This window comes from Parus major, chromosome 2 (assembly GCF_001522545.3).
Source record: "Parus major isolate Abel chromosome 2, Parus_major1.1, whole genome shotgun sequence".
In the NCBI taxonomy this organism is placed as follows: Eukaryota; Metazoa; Chordata; class Aves; order Passeriformes; family Paridae; genus Parus; species Parus major.
Window position 1 is genome coordinate 29,557,799 of NC_031769.1, and position 18,864 is coordinate 29,576,662.

The 18,864-nt window shown below is 36.5% G+C and overlaps 1 protein-coding gene across 2 annotated transcripts in view; it reads left to right on the forward strand.

Moving 5' to 3' along the window:
* Positions 1 to 18,864, forward strand: part of HDAC9 (histone deacetylase 9) — a 457,012-nt gene that overhangs the window by 19,762 nt on the left and 418,386 nt on the right. For both annotated transcript variants that reach the window (XM_015618303.1, XM_015618309.1), the window contains exon 2: positions 15,250 to 15,360. In XM_015618303.1, coding sequence (XP_015473789.1) covers positions 15,342 to 15,360 — 19 coding nt within the window. In that variant the 5' untranslated portion in view covers positions 15,250 to 15,341. The remainder of the gene's footprint in view (positions 1 to 15,249; positions 15,361 to 18,864) is intronic.

The following is an 18,864-nucleotide window of genomic DNA, read 5'->3' on the forward strand; positions in this document are numbered from 1 at the left end:
CTTTCTTTTAGCCCTGAAAAGTGAAAAGGCCATGTGCTGTTAACTTTCATCTGGATAGGTTCTGTTATGTGCTTATGGAATTTCTCATAGCAGTGCAGAAAAACAATAAATAACTGATAAGGCTTTTCTTTGCTTCATGCTAGTAGCTGTTTTATCAATATTTAGCTGTTTTGCCAGTATTAAATCTCAAGCCAACATCTATAACAGCTTCAAATTTTTAGTGGAAGCATCAACTAGTCTTTCTTTTAATATATTCAAAAATGTATGTAGATGTAGCTTAGAATCATTGAATGGTTTGGGTTGGAAGGGAATCTTGAACATCACTTGTTTCCAGCCTCTGTGACATGGACAGGGACATCTTTCAGAAGATCAGATTGCTCAAAGCCCCATCCAGCCTGAATTTCATCACTTCAGTGCTGGGGCATCCACAACACCCCTGGACAACCTCTTCCATTAGCTTCATCATAAAGAACTTCTTCCTTATATCCAATCAAACCATGGTTTCAGTTTCAAGCCATGTCCGGTCACTACACGTCTTGGTATAAAGCTTCTCTGATCTTCCATATAAGTCTCCCTTATATATACTGAAGGCCTGCAGTAAGGTCTCTCTTAACTTGTATGTGGTAATACCAATTCTCTGAAGCCAGTTCTTCATTTTACTGGGAAGTCAGGTTGAGAGCTAGTGCCAAAGTAACCGAATGCTCAATAATTTTGTCTCTGTAGGAGAGTAGAAGGTGACTTTTTACTATTATTTTGGTTTCAGTTTTACTGCATCACTCATTTTCTTATAACTGATATAATAACCAGAAAAATCTTCATTCACAAATGCTGGATATTGCTTCCTAGTCTTATTCAATATTTTGCTAGTTTAGAGATCCTTGGATATAAAGCTACATTTGCTTGGTTGCTGTTTTTGGAGCCTGAAATGACCTGCGATTTGGCTCAGGCAAAATTTGAGTGGGTTTTGAAAGGAGGTGACGTGACTGCACTCATTTTTTGGGAAACCTCATCCGGTTTTATACAGGCTATTTTAGCCAGAAGTTTACAGTTAGGGATTTTTATGTTCACGGGAAAAGTAGCTTCTTCCAGCTTTGGGACAATGGAGCTGTTCTATAATTAATTGCTTTAAGCTCAAATTTTGTATTGCCAATGAAGCGTAGTTGAGCAAAGAGCTTTTTTATTGTTAATGTCATCTTTATTAAATAAATAGTTTCAATTATTTTTTAACTAATTAGGTTAGGCATTTTTTTACTTGGTATGGCACAATTTTTTTTTTTCTGTTTTGCGTTCTGTCAAATTTTGTGTTAGGTTTTATTTTGTGCACTCTGTTTAGACAAATCTAACCATGAGGATGTTCATGTGTTCTAAAGTCAAGAGAAATTTAATTACCATGCTATTAAGGTTTAAAAATAAAATAAAAATTATAATAGTATCTTTATACTAAGTAAAAAACCCCCCTGGTTATACTGGAAAATATTTCAATGTGATGTTTATTTACCAGTCTGTGGTATGGCATGCATAATGTCCTCAAGCATAATGATGCAGCTTGTGTTGAAATTGTTTCCAGTTGAATTTTCGGTATGGTCGGTGTTGTAACAAAAAAAAAAAAGGAATTAGGTATCTGCAGTGAGGAGTCTGTAGCAGGAAGTATGCAGCTGTATGAGCAGTCGTGGACAGGTTGCTGGGATTTTGCCAGTAAAAATAACATAAAATCTTTTCCTGTTTGTGTATCTGGACTTACTTGAATTTGGCAGCAAATCCAAATGTAACCATAAAATTTTAATTATATTCTCTTATGCTTCTTGTTGTGGGAAAAAATCTAGGGCTGCTTTCATTAACGTCTCTTTTACCATGGAAATATGGTTACTGAAGTGACTTAGGCTTGAATGGGAGGTGATAGTTCATTTGGAAACATATGTGATTTTTATACAGGAAAAAAAAGTGAAAGTTATATTCCTCCCAGCTTAAAACTTGAGTTTTCCTAAAAATGGAATGTTAAATTCTATACTGAATATTACTTAAACTCCTAAACCCCCTTGTAATTTCTGGTGTACTCACAAACACTGTATATATTTCTTTGAATATATACAGTGTTTGCTTTTCTCTGAATTCCAGTACATTCAGAATGTACAAATATTTGTATTTGGAATGACAACCTGTAACTCTTGTTTTGGTGGGTTTTTTTCTTGGTTTGATTGAGGTTTTGTTTGGGTTTTTTTCCTTACTACTGGAAGATCCCTCTTGCTCAAAGTTACCTAGAAAAGATAGGAAAATTGCCTTTCACATTCCTTACCCCAGCCATGTGCTGGAAGCCCAGTTCTGTTCCACTTCCCTCATTTATCATGTCCCTTCCTCCCTCTGTGCCTTTGCTAAACCATCTATGCACTTTCCTTTGAGTCCCAAAGGCTTAAGAAATGCCCTATTTTGTTTGACATTAGTTTTGTTTATATTAGTTTGACAAGTGATGGTTGGACTTAGAATTGCTTCTGCAACCTGAAGATATTTTTAAAGATGACATATTTGCCTTTCAGTTTCAAATTCTATTGGCCTCTTAAAGTTATGCATCAGTAATTAAAAACACTGCATTATCTAAATTTTGTGATTAACATGACAGATTTGGATAAGCCACAGACTAAGTGCTACATAACTTCCCTGCTAAGACAGGGATGAATACTCATTTTTGTGTGTCTTAAAATATCTTTTGGGTTTTTTTTTACCTCTTTCAGAGGTAGCAACAAGAGAAATGGTCTCATTGAAGCATAAAATGAATTCTGTGATTCTGTTTGACTGGTTGACATCTGCATCTTCTCTAAGCTGAACAAACCAAGTGACCTCAGCTGCTCTTACAAGGCAAGACTTATGAAGTCTTGCCCTCAAGGCCTTTCACCATCCTGGTCCCCTCCTCTAGACATATTCTAATACCTTGATGTCCTTCTTATTATATATATATATATATATATATATATATATAATACCTGTAAGTATTGAGGTAGTTAAACCAGCAGACAGTGCTCGAGGTGGGTCCAGAGCAGTGCAGAGCAGAGTGGGACAGTCACATCCCTCAAACAGCTGTTGATGCTGTGCTTGATGCACTCCAGGAACCTTTTGGCTTCCAGGACGTACCACTGAATTAAACTCAACTTTGCTATTGACCAGGACCCTCAGATCTCTTTCCTGTCTGTTCACAAATGAGGCCTCTTCCATGGAATTTCAGAATGCTGATGTTGAAAGAATAGGAAGAAAAATAACCAAGCTTTTAATGTATTTAAGCAACATGTTTATATGTTTCATACATTTGTGATGGCAGGTGCAATGTTCTGCATTGCAAGTGTTTGCCAAAACCATTGAGTTTTAATTCCAACTGTTTTCATCCAGTTAGGGTTGATGAAAAAGCATTGAGTCATCCTTAGCCCTGGTTTTGCTTGTTGTGCTTTTGATTTCACTGGAATCAACTGCAGTTTTTTTTGTATGGGTATAGAAATTGTTTTGGGTTTTTTGTTTTGCTGTGTATTTTCTTGTTTTGTGTTTTTTTTCTCCCCCAAGTTGTCAAGAAACCTGGTGATTTTAGCTCAAGGTGATTTTTCTTTAGGTCTTGAAATCTGTGATCCAAAAATGAATTTGAGTGTTGAACGAAGGAGTCCACACAGTTGAAACTGAATTGATTGTGTATGAGTACTTTTCACAATTGTAATCCTAACAAGAAGGAAAACTGAATCAGTTGGTAAGAAGTCCATTATTTTTTTTTTTATGTATGTAGCTAGATGCAAAACTGCATGGATACAGAATTCATTTTATTAAATTGGGAGATGTACCTGTAGCTTGTTGCTAGATATAAATTTTAAACTTTTTTTTTTTGGAACTGATAGTGATATTTATGTTTGATATTTACAAAGGTATAAACTTCCTTGTAATTGAGTGTAGGTACAAAAAAAAATTAAGATCATTGTAAGTATATGTATATCCATATATCTGATAGGGGCAAAAAGACAGATGGTTGATTTTATGTGTGTTGTATCTTACTTTATTTGCTCAACCCTCAGACACTGAGCAAGAGTGGACAAAAGCTTGGTCAGAATGTGGGTTGTGTTGAACATTTTCCCCACTCCTGCACAAGACTTGAGCTTCATAAAGGTTGTTAACTTTCACCATTATTTTGTCCTACTGCTACTGCAAATAGACAATACACACTTGTAGCAGAGGTCAGAATTTTTTCAGAAGTTTTGATTTATGAGTTGAATTGAACACCCAGGTGCATTAATAAGTCTCTTGCATTCCTGTCAAGTTCCAGTAAGAAAGATGAACTGTAATATTAATTTATAAATTATCAAAGATAAAGTTTATTTTTTTTCTCAGTGACATTGGTGAAATCACAGAAAACTAATTGAGCATTAAAATAATTTTCAGTCTTCAATCTGTGACCAATTTAACTGCCTGATACAGCGAGTCTGTCTTCTTTTTGTATTCCACTGCTGAAAATGCCAAAGGATTAATCAAACGTCCATGTATCATTTAGTCTCTGCTGAATCATAATCTTAAAACATGTCAGTTTAGAATTAAACCTTGTCTTGTGAAAACAAGTAAAGCTCTACAGTAAAGAAATCTATTGTCAAAGGACATTCAGTGTAAATATTCTTCAAAGCGTCATCTGCAGTGAAAGGTTTATTTTCTTGTGAGACAAGCTCTACAAAATATGTTACTTATCAAACACTGCAAATAACTATTTCAACAATTAAAGATTTTGTGATAATAGTTCTTTAGAACCGAAAACTCAAAATTGAAGCCTAATGAATCTAGAAGCTAGTGAAACAAAAACTTGTCCAATCTTTGATAGAATTCAATGACAGCAAAAATTTTTCTTGTGGGATAAGTTTTTATAAGATAATTCAGTTTATATGTTCTTTGGCTATCTATATGCTTTTCCTGAGGAAAATTTGACTGAAGGTTGTTTTTAATGAACAGAAAACTACTTGGCTATGTAGCAACAGAAGCTAAAGGAATCTTGATGTTTATAAAGACAAAAATCATTTTGCTGCTAAGCAGATAAACCCACTTTTCCATCATAGATTTAAATGGAAAATTTTGACTCATCTCAGTTACTTCTAATGCATGAAATAACATTGGACATCAATCATCTCATGTTATGAATCACAGCTATGAAAAAGTTACATGGAGAGGTTCCTTCTGCTTCCTTCTAAGCTTGCTGAGAGCTTCTACATACCTATAGACCTTCTCCTGTGTCAGTTCTCTTATTTAATGAGATTTTATCCCTTTGTAAAAATCTTAAAGATCTCAGTCTCCACTCATCACTGTGCTTGGTGCCTGCACTAAGCCCTGTTTCCCTCTCCTGTTTGCAAGGTCTTTGCAGGAGGAATTCCTTTAAGCACTACATAAACACAAGATGTTGTTCTCACGTGGGGTCTCTGCATGCTGCACAATGGAAGTAGTTGACAAACTCCTGTAGGTGATTGCCATGTTTCTTGTTTTACCTGGTTTTAGGTGCTTCTGTTTCTTTGTATTCTGGAGACTCCTGACCTAAAATTAAGTTGTCGTGAGTTTGCATTTTCCATGTCTTACTCATGTCCTGTGTAATATTTGGTTTTCTGGAAAATTGTCCATCACGTACAAGTCAGAATTACAAACAATCCAAATATACCTGCAGAGCTGAAGTTCTCTGCTTTATATTTCTTCAAATATTTGTTTCTCAGATTAATATTAAAGTGATAAAATTCAGAAACCAGTAAAATACTTTTTTTCCTAAAATGATGTCTCATACCCTAAGTGGCTAAGACTTTCCCAAAATCAGAAATACATGTGTGTATAGAAGAGTACAACAACTTACCTGCAAATAAGGTAACACTTTACAGCTTTTTGACAGTGTCTGTGTCACTGAAGTAAAGCATCTGAGACTGGATACTCTTTCTATAGAGGAGGAAATGGTACACGTGAGAAGGTCATGTTTGAGACCTGTGTTTTGATGTCCACAGAAGTTGACCAATTCAAGGCCATTGAGGCATGCTGTTCCATATTTGACATTTAAAATAAGTTTTGATAACTTTTAAAGGTCAGTTAAATAACAGAGCATTGAATGTCTTATTAAGTGGTTTGAATACTGGATGGGACATCTAGGTCCTAATTTGATGGAAGTAGCAAAAGTGGTTCAGAAGAAACCAAAGAGAGTTTTGTAGCCTCTGTGGAAGGGCTGGAGGGCAGCAGAATGTTACGATTATTCACCTTGAGGTTTGTCTGGATTCATCCAAACCAAGTGTCAAAGCAAAGCTTACAGAGACATATTGTGTTCTAAAAATATGAACTGTTTGTAAATCAGGTGCTCTTGAATATAATTACCCATGCTAATATCTATATGTAAGCATACAATCTAACACAAATATGGATTTTTCAAGGGTATTTTGCTATAACTTCTCTCTAGTCTTTTTGAAGACAGTGGTGATATCCCCAAGTGTTTTTGATCACATCAAAATGATAAATCATTGCATACTAATGAAGGTTTCAGTGAGGGACAGTATCTCCTTTTTTCTTAAAATCAGAAAAAAAATTATTGTATTCAAACTGTTTTACTGAAGGTAAATTTTGGGGATTCCAAATTAAATTTTTATAATGTCAGAGGAAGTTTATACATGAAGTTGCTCTTCTAAAATTTTATTATATTTTTTCCTTTTAACTTAACCATTACATACTTTCAAGTTTTCTTTAAGAGCTGTAAAGGAAAGCAAGACTGATTCCTTCAGAGAGCTATTCAGATCACAGGCCAAGCATCTGAAACTCCCTTTGGAGGCTTTCCCTTCTAGACAAGTAGTCTCTTCTTGTTGAGTCTGTCTAAAACAGATGAACTTCCATAGAGAGGCTGTTAATTCTTGTTTCATGGGAGGTGTTCTGTTATTCTAAATTAGTACAATGATGCAGAAATGCAAAAGTGGTTTTTTGTATGAAGGAAGCTTTGATGTTCTGATACGTTCTAGTTACAAAGTCCCGCTGTGGTTAATATTCACGTGCTGTGCATCTCAGGTTAAATTTAAAACATAAAAAACTAGTTGCTATACTGCCCTTCATCTGAAAAGACCCAGGATAAAAAAAGGAACAGGGGAAAATTGTGTTGCTGTCTCTGATTCTTTATAGGTAGCTATATGTCAGTTACCACACTGTGCAACAAGGTCAACAATAGCTGGAATACAGTTCAGTTCAAGAAAAAAGAAGGGGGAATGGTTGATAGAAAATTGGTTTTCATCTGGTGAAAAGGCAAACATAAACCAAAGCTGAAGTACTGTGAGCTGCATATTATAGGCTCAAAGAGTTTTAGAATTGTTCTGTCCATGGCCTACTTCTTGTTCCTTTGAATGAACAAGTTTGTAGTTCTAGTGCACTGAACTATGTTTACCTGAACCCATGGGAAAAGTTATATCTAATGTAATGTTTACCTATTGATTTTTTTGTTCTTGTGCACAGCTATTTATTAAGAATGTGTGGTGTACTGTTTTGGTTTTTTTTATATTATTCTTTGTGTTTATGCAGACATAGAATAAATAGTCTGTCTCCTTCTCTCCTTCCCTCTACTGTAACCCACTGTTAATAGTTTCCATGGATTAAAATTACACTTAATCTCAAGCATTTTTAGAGAAATGAATGTTCTTGGACACACAGCAGGCAGAGAGGTGTATACACACCAGGGTTGTTTGTTTTCACATCTCTTGAAAGGGTGGGTTTTGGGATTTTTTTATTTCTTTTCTGTTTTAATTACTAGTGACTAACTTATTAATGATGATTGATACTAAATTGTTGATTATTGGAGTGTAGCCTCCCTGCAATATTCCCTGAATTATGCACAGTATGGCTTTATAGTGCAGGGCTCACAGTGCTCAGGTTAGTCTGTACTCCAGCTGTCACTTAACTTTGCCTTTGCTCACCACGGAAGTTCACTTAAAATTTTTCAAAGGTAAATTTAAGAGTTTAGAAAGCATTTCTAAACTGAGTGCATAAGTTGTCTGATGGTTTCTTACCAGGAGCTTGGATAATTAGTTTTGATAGTGCTGGGAAGAGAGTCAAAATAAAATAAACTTAGAATTTGTGATTTTCTTCAAAGTAATCTGGACTCTGTAGCTTGTTTTTGTGGCTCACTCTGTCCAGATTTTTGAGAAGTTTTAAGAGACAGATTGTTTCTTCCAGTTGTATTCATGTGGTGAAAGTTTCTCCACGCTCTTGCGCAAGGGGAGAGGGCTGTACCCACTTCCATACAGACCTCCAAGGACTGTTCTTTGTGTGTCTTGTGGCAGAATGGCTGAGGCTGGAAAGCATCTCTAGAGATTTTCTGATTCAATCACAGTCAACAAAGCACAGTCAGCTACAGTAGACCAAGGCTATTTTCACTTGGGTTTTGAATATCTCCAAGGGTGGCGATGACATCTGGACAGCCTGTTCCAATGGAAAAGGCTTTTGTTTCTTTGTTTCTTTCCTTATGTGCTTCAGTGAACTCTGAATTTTAAGTTTGATTTTTGCTTATAAGAAGTTGTTTTCATTTTTAGTACTGATTAAAATCTGGCATAATTAAAAAAAAAAATAATCAAAATGCAGACCTAAACAGGTCTGTCTCATATTTTCTTTTTCTGCTATGAAAGCATTGTATAGGCCAGTCCCTCACCTGCTGTGGTATCTGCTACTGCCTGGTTGTACTTGATACAGGGCAAATCTTGTACATTGGCTTTATTTTTGTGAGGGCACATCTGGATGTGCACTCTTTTTAATGCAGACAAGGGGCTGGCATGAAAGAGGAAGACAGAACAACTTAAGCTGCAGTAGAAATATTTCTGCAGCTGTATGGTGAACAAGTTCCAAATCCTGATGAGGCTGAAAGAAAAAGAGGTTGCTTGGCTTTTTTTTTATTTTTATTTTTATTTAAGCTATATTGTATTTCTAACTGATTTCACTGGGAAATGGAGCAGAAGCTTCTGCCAATTTGTTGTAACTGGCATAGCAGAAGTCCAGCCAGCAGTTTAGCAGCATATTATTTAATCCTGTTGACTGAGGCCTTGGATTCTTTTTTAGTGGAAGACATCATCTCATCTTGATTTTTAGAAAACTCATTTGCTTCATCTTTGTAGTAGACAGTGAATGTAAAAGAGGTTGTTGAAATAGGTGTATGGATTTATTGCTTTCTTAAAAGAGTTTCAGAAAGCAGAATTTATTTTATTGGAAGAAGTCTGAGCCTCTCACAGCTATGTGAGCTGTGTGCTCATAGCATGTGTGAGGTCCAACACTGCTTAATATTGCACATGAGTAATTGCTAAAACATAGTGATTTAACCTTTTGGTCAAAATAAATAGCTGCATTTAAGAAGTATAGCCGAGGATTCTTTACAGATTCTGTAAGTTTTGTTAGGCACTGCATCAAAAATTACTTTGTTGGGGAAATATAAAGAGTATGACAGTCCAGTACTTGCTACTGGAGTGGTTCTTTAATACAAAATTCTCAAAGGTATGTACTGCAAAATTGGTACAGACTTTAAAATGTCTTTAAGTAGATTCCTAATTAAGATGCCTTAAACCAAACCAGCACAATACCTTATGTTAAAATACTTAATCCTGCACTGAGCTCTGGCTTCTGAAGGCTTTGCTATGGAACCACTAAATTCCCACTGAAGGCAGTTATATACCCCAAAGTCTATTGGACTGGACTTTGGTCTTTTACTGCAAGCAAATCGGCAGTGGATTTGCATATAAAAGTCACTGAATAATTGCATGTGCTGCTGATGTCCTGGTTTTGGTTTAGCTTTCACTTATTCTACATTTTTAAACCAATTATAGCCATTTGCTTTTTGAATTGATGCCTTTAAGTACTTTAAGTACTTAAGTCTTGGAATTCACACCATTCCTTAACAGCTTACCACCATATGCCAGCTCACTTCCTAATCAAATTTAGAAGTTTGATACAAGGTTAGAAGGGTTTAGTTTGGCACTCTGGGTTTCATGGGCTTACATGGATGCAGATCAGTTCAGTAAAAGTTCATTGTGGTTTGTCTTCCAATCATTATGTTGTTGTGCATTTATTATTATTTTTTATTATTTTATTTTTTTTTCTAAGATCTATAGCTTGATCTCTTTTTATTCTGATTTTCATTAGATACTGTATGAATACCTATTCAACAATTTTCTTTTGAAGAATATCTTTCATTTAGAAAGATGTATTTTTTTTAAACATCATGCTTTTCATATTCTAGAGAGAACAACTATTATTTTGGGGTTTTTTTGTTTTTAAGCTTTCATATTTCTTTTAATTGAGCTTTTTGCTGAACTGTTCATTGGACAACAGAATTTGTACTAATTCTTGCAGCTGTTTTACATGTTTGGTTTTTTAATACACGAGCTGTTAAATGTGAGAAGGGAATATTTCTTTCTTGTGACACTTGAGCACTTGTGACACTTAATGGCCTCCAGCATTTTAATCTCAATTCCAAACAACAATTCTGTTTCTAAGTAACTGAAAGCTATTTTAAAACAATATATGCAGCAGAGAAACAACGAGATGTATTATTAAGGGTGCTGACCTGTCATGTTCAGAATGTAATGAAGCATATAATTGTATATTTTTATCCACAAAATCTTTCATAATGATTTTCTAGACCCCTTTGCAAATGAAGATATTTTAGGTAAAAAAATCCTCCTGGAAGAGAAAGATCTGGAAGGTGCCTCCAGGATATAGTTTTGAAAACTATGGATTAATTTCAGAAGTTCTCATGAAAAATTCATCTTGAGTGCAGGGAAAATAGAAGTAAAAATATATTTTTCATCTGAATTCTGTGAATTTGAATTCATTGCATCCTGTCTCAGAAACTCAATTCCCAGAAGAATTTTGAAGTATAGGCACAAGATAGAAAAAATGTAGGCAGTGGGTAGTAGTTTTGGGACAACACAGTGAAAGATGACAGTTTAAAGGGATAGTGTTAACTTGAAATGCTTATTTGTTTTAGAAAATACTGTACCTACAATGTAGTTGTGAGAAACATAAGGTTTGTGGTGGCTGGTGGGCATGAAAACCTACATTCCATCTTGCACTCTTCTTTTGTAGCAATTTCAAAGGTGCATTAGTTGTTGAAGCGTATGAGCTGTTGAATTTCCTTTGAAGAAAAAGGGGAAGTTTTATGGTTCCTGGGTGAGCAAATGCAAGTCACTAATGTGTAGCATCACCTCCAGTAATACACATGAAGGTAGAACTTAATTTGCTGCATATTGTACTGTAGACTAAAATGCCAGCTTAATAATGGGCAAAGGATGAATTATCATTCAGTTAAAATGTAGTGAAAATAAAAAACCAAACACACCCTTAGACTCTTACTGTTGAAGTAACAGTTGAAGTTGCTGAAGTAAATGTTGAAGTGTAGTACCTTAGGAGGTACACTTAGACCCCCCTGAATCCTGGAGCCCCTTGCTGTATCTTCAGGAATTGTGTGCTGGTTTTTGTGGGTGGAGAGGGAGAACAAATTTGTCTCCCAATGAGCAAAGCACCCCTCATGAAATTTTAATGCACAATGGCCTGTGCTGTTTGTTTTTTAATTTTGTGTGTGCTAACATGAAAAAATACGTGGCACTGCAATTCGTAATGTCTAATTTGCACTATGACATTCCTTCAGAAAAAGAAATGAAGCATGTCAACTTATCAGTAGAAATGTATTTGAATGAAAGTGTCTGTGTTTTGAATATAATTCTGTATATGGTAATGTGGAATTTTTTATATTTTAAATGGGAGCTTTGATAATGTGAGCCTTGTATCATATTTACAAGGAGTTGTTAAAACTGAACCTGAACAACAACATTCAGCTTAGTGAAAGCTTTGCATTTATATGAAATATATGGAAATAGAGTATCAGGAAGGATGCCAACTGCCACCTCATTAAATATAAGACTACCAGTACAGTTGAATTTACAAAATTCCTTAACAGAAATCTTTTTATGGAAATCCCAGCAGAACTCTTTCTTATCCTGGAATTAATCTCACTAGGTTTAACTGCAATGAATATTCAATGCTGATGCTGTCCCTGGTGATCTTGTAAAGGAAAAATTACGTAATCACAAAGCATCTCCAGATCTGTGGAGGTACCTAGTCCACGCCCTTCTTCTAGGCTAGGTGAGCTACAGCAAGTTGCCCAAGACTGCGTACAATCTCCGAAGATGGAAACTCAGAAAACTTGCTGGGCAGCCTATTTCTTAGATGTTTAGCCACAATAACGGGAAAAGTACCTTCTAATGTTTAAATGGAATTGGCCATATTTCAGTTTGTGCACATTGCCTCTTCTGTCTCTGGGGATCACTGAGAACAGTCCTGTTCTGTCTTCTTTACTGCCTTTTACCTAGTTACTCTGCAATAGAGCTTTCCTTTTCCTCTGATCTTGGGCCTTTTCTGTTTCTCACTTTTCTCCCTGCCACCCACCCCAGCCTTGGCAGACACATTCATTAGATCCAGCTTCTCTAGCCCATTGAAGTCCCTCTAAACGATAGCAGAACCATCTGCTCTGTCAACCACTCCTTCCAATTTTGAATTGTCCGTAGAATTGCTGAGGTTGTGCTCTGTAGCATGAGCCAGGTGCTTAATGAAAAGCAGTACTGGCACCAGCATTGACCCCTGGGGCTCCACTGAAGGGACTGGCCTCCAGCTGGACTTTGGCCTGCAGATCACAACCCATAGAGCTTGGCAGCGCAGGCTGTTTGCAGCCACCTTGCTGTCCCCTTTCCTGTGTTTCAGTTTGTGAGGATGTTCTGGGGAGCAGTGCTGAAAGCTTTTCTTTATTCAAGATAAACAACATTCTCAGCTCTCCCTCCACCTGTTTTCTAACTATTTGATTATAGAAAACTATCATGTGGGTCAAGTATGATTTTCCTTCATAAATAAAGCCCACCTATTTCCCACCACCTTCCTGTCCATGTGCTTGGGGATTGTTTCCAGGATTATATGTCCCATCACCTTCCAAAGCACTGAGTTGAGGTAGAGTGACCTTTGGTTCTCTGTATTCTCCTTGTCCTTCCTGAAGACAGGAGAGATGTTTGCTTTCTTACAGTCTTTTTGTACCTCCCTTGATAGTCATGACCTTTCAAAGCTGTTCTGGGTGTGGCATTGCAGTGATGCTGTCCAGGTCCCTCAGGATTCGTGGGAGCATACATTCCATCAGGTTGTATGAACTTATGTATGGCCAGCCTGTTTAAATCTTCCCTAACCTGATTCTTCTCCAAGGGTAAATGTTCCTTGCTCCGGAAGAGCAGGGAAGAGCTATGAAGCAGCTTGTTTCTACAGTTTCAGCACAGCAGGTATCCCTAACCCAGTACAGGATTGGTGGGGCCACTGTTTTGAGTAGGGAATATCACTCAAATGGAATATTTGCACTGACAGGAGCGTGCCAGTCACATCTACTGTCCTCTCTGTCTCACATGCACAATTATCCCAATTATTAGTAATTATTTGGGGGAAAAAAGTGAAGGTTTTCTTTGTGAGGAGAAAGCTTACCCATTTGAAAGTGCAGTTGGAACTGACCACGTGTTCTCTGCTCAAATGTTTACTTAGATGGGAGGTCTATACAAAGCAAACTCAGACAAAATTATAGTTTCAGTTATGGGTATTATACATGAATTTCAAATATTAGAGTATTGCCAAATCCTAATGCCCAGAATTTTCCTGACACTCAGAAGGACTACGGTTACTTTAAATGTATGCTGAAAATTTACTCAAGTTCACAGTTATGCATCAGTATCCATTTCCGACTCTCTGAGAGAAGCCACATCATCCCAACTGAGGCTGGATACTGAATAAATGGTTGTTGGATTCATTGGAAAATATTTTTTCATGATCTGTGTAGATGCAAAGATGATAATGAGCTCAGTGAAATTAAATAGAATCTTAGAACTGCTGAATTGCATATTGGTTGTACTTTATTGATAAATCTTAGAGCTATATGCTTGCTGCAGCCAAAGTAGGGATCTGCCCAAATGCACATTTGGATAGAGCAGTAGAGTCTGTTCAGTTTTATAGCAGTTCCATCTGATATTTGATGAATTTTGATGCATGAAGCAAACAAGGGAAAGTAATTAGGATTTTCATGAAGTATCATGAATTTTGGTTTTACAGGTGCTGTCTGCTGGAGTGTTGGTTGTGTTCAAATATCATGCCTATTTGAGCAGTATATGTCCAGCTTGTTTTGGGGGGCATAAAAGCAGAAGTTACTTATCTAAATGTGTGATTTTCCATTCTTGAATGATAATGATGCTAAACTTAAATGATTATACTTGGTTAAAATGTAATTTACTATCTCAAATTTGGCTGAGCTCAGCTTGAAACTAAATGTGCAGTTGGTAGTTTAAAAAAAGTGACAAAAGCTGCTAAAATATTCAGCACTAAGAATATCTTTGACTACTTAGATACTTCAGGAGCAGTGGCTGAATAGGATAGTCACAGTCGTAATGCACTACAACCTTCTCTCTCATTATGCTGTTTATATCATGCTTGAATGAAAAGATATTTTAGTTCCCTGAAAGCCTCTATAGCTTTCAACTTTCAGCAGATGGGAGTATTAGAGGAACATTTTTGCCTCTGCTTCTGTATTGGACTGAGAATGCCACAGGACTGTGAAAGGATTTCAGCCAAGTTGCAGAACCTTCCTTGCCCTGCCCTGGAGCAGCCCACGCCAGCAGCAGCTCTCTGTGGTGTCAGAGATGTCATTAGCTTGTCATGGGAGATCCCTTCAGCTATGCTAATTATTTCAACAAGTTCTATTCATGAGCTGTTCAGACACTGGAGCTTTAGGAAGTAGTAGCTATTCCAGAAGGACTTTTGAATGCAGATCAGTTTCTGCACATTCATGTTTCCATGCTGACTGCAGTAAAACTGAGAGTTGGCCACTCCTTAGACATAAGGATGTAATCCAGATATTTGTACCTCATGTCTTTTATATCATATAAATAATCACAGAGGAGAGAGAAAGTTCATCCTTTACTTTTTGGTGTTGTTATGTGACCATAGATGGGCTGAAATGCAAATTTCTGCTGTTCTGAAGGTTTAAGATTTCTGAATTTTAGTCTTGTTTTCAGTGGTCTTCAGCTCTTGAATTTGCAGCAAAAAAGTACACTATAGAAAGAACCTTTGGGGTGAGAAATTTCAAATGTTCTTCTGTTTAAGTGTGTTTGACATTGTACTATTTTAAAAATATTTTGTTGTCAGCAAATAGTCAAAGGTGTTTTTTTTCTTCTTTATTTTACTCAGATTCACCCCACTTCCAGAAGATTCTCAATATCTGAACAACTTCTGTCACAGTTTGCTTTACACTTTAACAGGATACCATTCCATTAAGAACAATGAGCTCCACAACACCAGGTCAGTTTGTTTATATTTGTACCTCACTCTTGTGCTTTCCTAGGAAATACATAATTCTTTGTATTGATGAAATGAATTTGGCAAATGACTGATATGCAACACTTCATATAAAACAGGATGATGGCTGTATAGGCAAAGAAGACAATTTTGGGATACCTTATCACAGTTGAATTTTAAAGCCAGTATAATACTACAGTAGATCTAAAATATGTTTTTTGTTTTTTTAAGAAACTGATTCATCATGCTCTGACATGAATAGGCATTTTGCAATGTTTTAGTACTTAATATGTGTAATTAGACATTAATTTATTTTCTGCCTTTGCATAAATGCTTCTTTTAAAGAAAGACTTCCTATCCTTTTGCTATTCTGTTATTTTTCTGTTTAGCTGCAAAGTCATCTTTGCCCTTAATAGGCATTCTTTGCAGAGCTTCCTGCTTTAAATATGCGTAATTAACAATGGTCTCTGAGCCTGCTTTATTCAATGCCTGCAAAATGAGTCACTGAACTGCAGGTTCACTTGATAGAAAGCGAACTATCAGTAGCTGTTCAAACTTCCAAGAAAACAGAATGCTGCATATGGAACATGCCTTGACTTCAGTTCTTTTGAGGAGCGAGAGTCCCCAATTCAAATCTCTGCAACGTCCCATATGGTTCACACTTTGTTCACCCACACTTGAAGTATCTATTCCTAGTGCTGTTGGTAAAATAACCCTTTACAGGTGGCTTATTTTATGACTGCTTTGGTTTTGTGCAAACAGCCTATAAAAGCATCAGGGAAAACACCGTAATGCTTCGTGAGCAGTATTTATCTGTACATGCCCTATTGCATAGAAATTTAATTCAGTGAGCATTTTTTGAGAATTGTTGATTGCAGTATTAAAAACTGGCAGTAGTTTTTACATCAAATGGAATCAAAGCATAGCTGGGTTTCTGACTTGGCCTCTTTTTCTTACGGTGCAATTTGGTGCATGCAGTGAATTATCCCTACAGAGCACAACAGGGCATTCAGCAGAAAGGCACATCTTTATCTAGATCACAGTGGTGCTTAATAGGAAATAATCTTGTACTTGCCTAAACTTACAGTTCAAATGCCAAGATACTCCAGCTGATTTGGTATCTTTCTAACGTTTTTTCTTTTGTGTTAGTTGCAGTCTATGGAAAAAGCCAAAAATTAAATTGGCTCTCACAAAAAGGAAGTAAATTTTCCACTACTCTTATTGGTATGAAGAAAAAAGATGGCAAACATGAGTACATATTTATTGTGTGTTTCTGCAGGCTACATCTAATGCAAGAAAGGAGAAACATTCAGTATAATCAGATTACTTGTAAAGGTATTTAGATACTTCAGGAACATCACTTTTGGTAGGAGTTAGGTGCCTAAATATCTTCAAATCTACTCCTTGGTGTCCCCCATCATTAGAGTTTGCCTCTGAAAACTCTGAGTTGCTTCACCAACCATTTCAATACACCTCTGTGGCATGTACAGAAATGCAGTATTCAAGGGCAGTGTCAGCCTTGGGATCCTCATTTTTCTTTCCCTCAGTGAAACAGCAGTGAGGCAGGATTTATTTGGACTTTAAGCATCCTGCTTAAAGTTAATGCCGTGAACTGGAGGAGGATGAGTGTCCCCATGTGGCATCTCTTCTGTCCCCCAGGTGGGCGAGGCTGAGATGTGTTTTGTGCAGTGCTTTGTCACCTTTTGGAAGTCAGTGAAATTTCTGGTTTCAGTGCAGTCCCTGTAATAGACTGGTAGGGAACAGAGTGTTAGGAGAAGCCTGCAATTTCTCTGAGCAGTTAACATTAGATTGGAATTTTTTAGAAGATAAACATTGCTAAATTTTCTTATTGCATCCATAGTAACTGAGTTCCCCTTTTCCAGTCCTCTTCAAGTGTGCATGTTTTTTCATACGTGGCCAATGTCTTCGTCCCACTGCAATTGTTGTTGCTACTTTTCCTTTCTCGTGGAGTTTGTTTTTTGTGATGGTTAACCTTATGAGATGAAGAGATGGAAGGGCAGTTCCATCCAGCTTAAAAGGTCCCTTCCAACAGAAACTATTTTATGACTCCATGATTCCAATGATTCAGGTTCCAACTTAGGTCTAAAATATGTATCAGGTTGTGATTGTTTCACTTGTAAGATGCTCCAGCAGTTCACGTGTCCCTAGTATTCCAAAAGAAAAATTAATGAATCACTGGTGACATGACCAGCTTCTTCCTGTGATGGTGAGCCTGTGGTAGGTAGTTCTTGTATTTATGGCTTATAATTTAAATGGCAAAAGTCTGAGTGTTCAGTACTGTTAGAGATTGGGGGTTTTGTGCTTTTTCTTTTTTATTCCTGATAGTCTTGAATTTCTTCAGGGAATAGGTTGCTATATTCTGTTACATCCAGTGGTTAGGGCAGTTTGAAATAATTTTTAAGCAGGGAGCTTTAAGAACATACAGTATACAGACAGTATTTCTAACCCTTTTTTTTTCTATGGTGTAACACCAGGATGCTATCTCATTTGAATACCAATCTGTGTGTCTTGTACATAAGACCTGTGAAAATCTTCATAATATATGGTAAATGTTGATATTTTGGGTCATGGTTGTAAGTTTCAACAAAATTTTGAATGTACTTTTTTTTTACAATATATCTAGCACACATATATATATAGCTTGTGTATGTACATTCATACATGCTGTTTACACAGAACATAAATATATTAAAAAAAAAAGAGAAGAAAAAGCGAGAGGCAAGCTGGTAAAGCAGTACTACTCTGCAGATGAATGGTATAGGCCAACCCACTTCATGGATGGCTTGTTCTGTCAATGAAAAATTCTGAAATGCTTTAGAAAGGATTGTGTGCATGGTGATAAATTTCAGTACTTTTATGATGGGATGTGTTAAGTGAAAAAAAATAAAATTATTTCTTTAGAATTGCTTTCCATTCAAAACTAAATTGTCTGAAAGCCCATTGAAAGACCTTATGTGGAACAAGCAAAAATTATGTTTTATTCAACCATTATCTGAGGAATCTCTTTGGATAGAGTTTGTTTGTAGAACCAATGCACATGAGTATTTCCTTATATTGTATGATGCAATGAATGTGTGGCCTCCAGCATAGCAACATCTATTTGCAGCAACTCTGTAGCCTATTAAATTGATCCCAGCACTTTGAACCTTCAGGGACCAGGCTCTTGCTAATCTATAAAGCTGTTAGGTGAATGCTGAATCTCAACAGGGAAAGATGCTGATGTTTGCTTTGCTTGTTATGAATTGTGAGATCATTAAGGAAATGTTTACATTCTGTAACCATTGCACGTTCTGAACTGATTAAGAAGTGCATAACTGCATAAAAAGCGTTGGTCAGAAAAAGAAAATAGTTACTTCACAGAACTACAGAATTGTTAGGGTTGGAAGTGACCTCTGGAGATAACCATTCAAATCCCTGTGCCAAGGCAGGGTCACCTTGAGCAGGTGACACAGGAACAAGTCCAGCTGGGTTTTGAATGTCTCCAGA